This window comes from Parasteatoda tepidariorum, chromosome 3 (assembly GCF_043381705.1).
Source record: "Parasteatoda tepidariorum isolate YZ-2023 chromosome 3, CAS_Ptep_4.0, whole genome shotgun sequence".
NCBI classification, from domain to species: Eukaryota; Metazoa; Arthropoda; class Arachnida; order Araneae; family Theridiidae; genus Parasteatoda; species Parasteatoda tepidariorum.
The window spans coordinates 31,753,485-31,760,138 of record NC_092206.1 but is presented as its reverse complement, the minus strand read 5'-3'; the positions used below and the strand labels follow the sequence as shown (position 1 = coordinate 31,760,138).

Below are 6,654 nucleotides of genomic sequence, written 5' to 3'. Positions count from 1 at the left end.
TATATATATATATTCATTACTTTTAATCTTAATCGTTTCTTAAGAAAACAAAAATATGTAATTCAATCAAGAACTGGGTCTATAAGAATGAATAAGATGGATATCAATTGAATAAGAAGATTAATCTCAATTTTTGGAAGTCCAGGATACAAGAATCTTAAAAGAATTGCATTTTCAGAAAGGTTTTAAAAAATTATGTTTTTAACTAAACTAGAACTTGGAAGGGTGTTCTTATTCTTCGTACTGAACTTTAAATGATACTGATATTTGAATGCCTTTCTTTCATGACCATTTTTTCATGTTTTTACAACTGTGTATTTCTATACCTAAAAGAATAAATCCACGAATTTTGGAATACGCAAATAACTATTATTCCTTATGGCGCCTTTATAATTTAATTTTTTTTCAGAGTTCTAGCAAAGCCTTTCGTTTTTATTGTCAGAAAAAGTCTACCAAATAAAGAGTTTTTTTTCTCCAATTTACAAAATCGTTTTTTATCCATTAAATTCAAATAGATCTGTATTTAAATAGATCTGCATATTTGAAAAGGTTTAAAAAAATTGTGTTTTAATCCGAATTACAACATGGAAGCGTGTTCTTACTCTCCATACTGAACTTTAACTGATGCTGATATTTAAGTGCCTTTTTGTCATGACCATTTTCCATGTTGTTTTTTTTTTAACTTAACAACAATACATGTCAAAAGCCAAAAGGAATGCGCGAAATTCAAAAAAGAACACGTGAAATTCAAAATTTATAAAATGAAGAGGAAAAAATAGAAGAGTACACCTTCTAAATGACTTTTGATCTGATGATCGGATTTTTATGTACTAGAACTCAATCTTGATGGTTCGAGAAGCCCTAATATTATATAAGCTTATTAATTAGAGAAGATGATATTTTAATTATAAAGCTTATTTAAGCACAAAAGTTTATTTTATCTGAATAAACATACCTTTTTTTCGATAAATTAGGATTCTTGGTTCTCGAAATATCTGGGAGAATCAGAATCTGGGAAATAATATAATAATGTCCCAATAGTATAGACAATCAATCGGTCGAAAGTTTGCTTAGTGTTAATTTTACTTTTTGTGTATTTCTTTTTGACATAAGAAACTTTTTAAACGAATCGAAAACTTTAAGCACACAATAACAAAAATTATTTATCCAAAGAAAATTATCGATGCAAAAAATAATTTTAAAAAATTATTTATGATTTTTTATTATTTTATTTTATAAGGATAATTATTTCCCTTAATTAATATTCAAAAGTTTTTGAAACTTAAGATAAACAAATTTTTACATCATTTTACGAGTATGTAATTGTAAATTACAAAACGAAAAATTCGAACAAAATCTATCAACGTGAAATCAAATTTTAAATACAAACCTTAATATTTGATAACTATTTAAATGATACAACAGAGCGAAAAATGCATGTATTTTTAAAAATATTATAGAAATGTGATTCTCAGTTAAAGCACTACATTAATTTTAAGAATTCTTAGCTCTTTTTAACATCTGTGCAAGTTATAATTATTTTAATGTTTGTTGTTTAACTTTTTTCTTCAAAATCAAAGTAAATGTAGAATATTGATTTGTAAAATACTTATTTTTCTTACAGATAAACTGAAAATGCCTTCAGGGAAATACGACAAGCCTGTAATCATCGACAACCATGATGGAACCGTAACTTTTAAATATGATCCCCGTGAAATTGGAAGCCACGAATTGTATATCAAGCACAATCTCGAACCTGTACAAGGCAAGTTCTACAGTTAATTTCTAATTTAACTTATTAGTGTTCAAATCATTTTAATTTTAATATTTAATTTTAAAATTTAATTCATAAAGTGTTTAGTGATACCATTGTACTTTTCCATCTTACTTTGTTTTTGCACGATATCTTAAATAATTGCAAAAACTCGTGTGCGATCTGAGTTGCATAAGAAAAATGTTAAATATCTGGTGAGGTTGCAAAAAAATTGGTACTTTTCAATTAGCCGAACGCAAGCAAAAGTCACCAATAAATGTATTCCTCCACGAACTCTTTTTTTAACTCTAAACCAAAGGGATGTTCACAAAAAAATTGAATAATTTTTTTTCAAAAAAGTAGCTGAATTTCTTTGCCATCTGCAAACCGAAAAGTACGGAAGAAATGTAATAAATACATACATAACTGTGTTTAAGAACTTGGAGCAACAAGCATTACTTAAGTTGAAATCTAAGCGAAATGACCAAGTTTTGACACTGAAAAAGGAATTTTTCTTCATCGCGTGTAGCTTAACTGACACTACAAAAACTTAGGGCATTTTAATAGGCAAAATGTTCCATATTTATCTGACTTTTCTATTTTCTTGAATAATAAGATGAATATTTTTAATAAAAATTCACTCTATGAAAGAAATCAAAACCATTATCAAGGCTTTTTTCTTATCATGAGAAAAAACAACGCATTTCCTAAATGAAGAAAAATAAAAAGTGTTTAAAAAGCTAATAAAGAGTCATAAAAAATGGTGAAAATACATTTATGAATCACTTTATAATAAAGTTTATCGAAACTCTGCATTCATATTTTTTGTTCGAAATCTGATGAATAAGCTTCCAAATTTTTCACAACTTACAGATTTTAATTATCTAAAGAACGAGTGTGTGATACAAATCATTTTCCGATTTAAAAATAAGCATTATTTGTTTCAAAATAATACTTTAAATTCAAACAATTATTGTTGTGTAAAAAATTGATCACGGTTATACAAAATGCAAAAAGTCTCTGGGCAATTCCACGAAAGTGTCAACTTTTAAGTGAAATTTTTTTTTTATGAATTGCATATTTTAATTTTAAAAATATGTTCAAAAATAGCCAAAGTCTACATATTACTGTNCAAAAAGTCTCTTACATAAATTATGATGGAACAAAAATCGAACTATTGCTATACAAAAATTAGTTATGTGTTATTTTATTTTATTTAAACGTTTACAGAGTGAGATAATTATTTAATAATAATTATTAAAAAAATTTGACTATATTATTGTAAAAAAACTTTGATTCAAAAAATGTCTTAAAGTTCATTTGTTTAAAAATTAAGTATATTACGGTATAAAATTTTATGAAATTGATTCCTTAAATATAAAACGTTCGGAATTGTTTTCTATTGTTCAATTGTGAAAAATTGCTTTGGGATAAAATTTGGTACCCTCAAACACTTTTTGAGTACAAAGTTGCTTCGCTTAAAAATGTTTGAAACTATTCTAACAGACATGAAAAAAGTAATATATAATTTCTATAAACTTAACTTTACAAAAAAATCTTGCACCTTCTAAATTTTTTTTTTGGGGGGGGGGGAATAAGGGAATAATACTTTTGCATGTAATGACACCCGGAATCAAATCAGTCAATATGTATAATGGTTTATTTCATCCACGTTATAGGTAGCCCATTCAAATTCCACGTAGATAATGTAGCAAATGGAACTCTCACTGCATATGGAGATGGTTTAGTTCAAGGGGTGGCTGGTGAACCATGCAACATCACTGTATCCAATAACAAAAGCAACGCAATTGGTAAATATAACTTCTTCCTGTTACTTCAATGTGTCCAGTGAACTGTTTACATAAAGTGTTTATAGCGTGGGTTTGTTTGTGCATACAATTCAAAATGAAAGAATTGAACTAAAATACTACAGAAAAATAAATTTTTAGGATAAAACAACTTTCTTAAAACACAATTTCAAAACTTGTTTAAAAAAAAAATTTAAAAATACAAGGCATATAAAATACGATGCTTTTAAAATTTTTATTTTATTCATTTTTGACTTTAAATATATTTTATAGCAATTTAGAATTAATTTAATCTATATGCATTAACGAATTTTTAATTTTTAGTATTTAGTTATATAAATGTGGTGCAAGAATAACACTTAAAATAAAAATAAGAAAAGCATTTAAAGATTAGAAAACTATAGTATTCTATACTTTTTGTTTAAATTTTCATTTGATTCGTCCTAATATAAAACGAGTTTACTATTATTTGCTCTTTTAAATGAAGATATATCGCTGTTGCATTATCAATAATCTATTACAGTGATAATTTTAATCTATATACAAAATCCTGTTACATTAGAAATTTAGTTAAATTAGAATCAAATATGATATATTATTACAACGCTTTCTCAGAAGTAACATTTCTCTAGTTACATTTTTTTTTAGTCTTTATTTATAAAAGTTATATTACTTTTAACTGTTTTTCATATTTTTTGATAAAATTTTAAAATTATTGTTCAGTTAAACTTTGAATCACAGTTCAGATAGCAGAACATTTAAGTTATTAATTTTGGCAATATATTTTATTGCCGGAATAAATAATAATAGAACAGCACCAAAATTAAGGTTTGATATCATAAATCATTAGACAGAAAAGTAATACTTTCTACAGGATATTAAGCTAAAAACTTACATTAAAATGATTCTGAAATCACAATTGAAATATTCAATCCATTAAAAGTGAAGTTCCAGTTCCAAACGATATTTTTTTTTATCAGATCTTGATTTATTTATGTCTTCTAGGCAACGTCAATTAATGTATTGTAGTGATCAAGAGAGTTAAAAATAAGTGAACTCTACATCTGAATTTTCTTACAATAATTACCTTAAAAATAACTGTCAAAAACGGTATAAATCAAAAAATATGGCTCTATCCAGAGTTTCAAAGTAATTACGTAACGTAATAATATTAAATTTATTCCATTGATAAACTGATTTTAAAAAATACTTCATTTATGAAATCGTTTGCTCAAATTTTTATATTAAATAATTATTTTCAGAAATTATGTTAAATAATTATATTAAGTAATAGTTTTGGCGAAATAAAAAATGAAATATTATTTCGTATTTGTTGTTCTTTCATATTTGTTACAATACATTAGATTTTTCATTTTCGCTCAAATATTTTGCAATTTATTTAAATTTCAAAAGTTGTAATTAAAAACACTTATAATCATCTAATTAATTGAAACAACAGAGCAATAAGAATGATTTTTTTTTCTTGCGAAACTAGCTTTCTTATTTCTGAGAGTAAAAAATAAAAAAAAATTTCTTTACTTACGAAAAAAACTGTTTTTTTAACAGCTAGGTATAAAAGTATTAAATTGCATAAACGTATTTTAAAAGATTGCAAATAAAAAACTTGAAAGTTTATATTTTCATATAATTGATAGAAAAAATAAATATTTCATTGTTTAACAGTAGTTAATGGGAAAGATTAGGATATTTTAATTTTTTCTGCAAAATATTGGTACTCTTAACCAATAAGGACCATTGATATAGCAGTCTTATTTCTTCCTCTTCACATTTGGCAAGGCAAACCCAGGGTGGACCAAGGCCTCTGATTGAAGATTCCTCTTGAACACCCTACTATTTTACCTCTTTACCCCAATCACTTCAAAGTTTGATGTGGCCTTCCGCTTTTCCGACTGGAGAAAGATTTTGAAATTAAAATGTTCTTTACTAAATTTTTTTCCATCCATTCTAGCAATATGATACTCTCAGTTCATCCTTTAACTTTTAATACTATAAATTTCAATACTTTTAGTGATAACGTGCTCTTTGAAAGGTCTATAAATTTTTGGGTTGAAAAGACATTCTTAATTAAAAGAAGATAATTATTGATATTGAATCCCTTTTTTTAGGTAAAATAAATGTTTCCGTTGAAGGACCATCCAGAGCAGAAGTTACATGCCACGATAACAAAGATGGCACAATGAGTGTTATCTATGTACCACCATCTCCGGGTGAGTACAAAGTGTCCATAAAAGCAGGGGACCAACATGTGAGGGGAAGTCCATTCACGGCGAAAATTACAGGTAACCCTTTGTTCCTTCATTTCATAAATCAAATTAAATAATCAGGGATATGTTATTGATATTTAAGTGCTTCTATTATAATTAGATAGGATATGGGACATTATCCAGAAAATGTGACAGTTTCATTCAAATCAATTTATTATACTTAATTTACTTTTTTTATAAATATTTTTCTTCTTTCGTAATGAACTATTAAAGCCATCCAATGATAGCATATGTAATGAAGGTAGTCGGCCGAGCAGGAAAACAGGCACAGGATTTCAAAAATGAGCAATTTAATTTTGTTTAATCATTTTCAGATGAATNCAAATCAATTTATTATACTTAATTTACTTTTTTTTTAAATATTTTTTTTCTTTCTTAATGAATTATTAAAGCCATCCAATGATAGCATATGTAATGAAGATAGTCGGCCGAGCAGGAAAATAGGCACAGGATTTCAAAAATGAGCAATTTAATTTTGTTTAATCATTTTCAGATGAATGACCAGAGAGAGAAAGCCACGATTTCAACGTGCTTCAGCCAATATGTTAGGGAAAATTTTGTAAAGAAAATCCGTAAAATGTCTCAATTTAGGGAAAGAGGGAAATCTTAGTGATTACAATTAGTTTATGAAATAGGTCGCGTGATTCCCACAAAAGAGTAAGTCTTACTATTAATTAATGCATGCTTGAACCAAAAATAGATTTAAGGACAGGATGTGAATTTAAAAAAGTGAGAAAGTGTTCCGATTAGAATAATAAAAGAAAAGAAAGGGATTTACAGAAAAAAAATAACATAAAAGGATATATAT

The 6,654-nt window shown here is 26.3% G+C and overlaps 1 protein-coding gene across 3 annotated transcripts in view; it reads left to right on the top strand.

Annotated features, from left to right (window-relative positions):
• LOC107442083 (filamin-A) overlaps positions 1 to 6,654 on the top strand; it is a 59,088-nt gene that overhangs the window by 38,634 nt on the left and 13,800 nt on the right. For 2 of the 3 annotated variants that reach the window (XM_043042859.2, XM_043042860.2), the window contains exons 2-4: positions 1,625 to 1,765; positions 3,433 to 3,564; positions 5,688 to 5,861. In XM_043042859.2, the coding sequence (XP_042898793.1) occupies positions 1,625 to 1,765; positions 3,433 to 3,564; positions 5,688 to 5,861 (447 nt within the window). Of the gene's footprint in view, positions 1 to 1,624; positions 1,770 to 3,432; positions 3,565 to 5,687; positions 5,862 to 6,654 lie in introns of all 3 variants that reach the window. The other variant, XM_071178476.1, reaches the window with a different exon arrangement.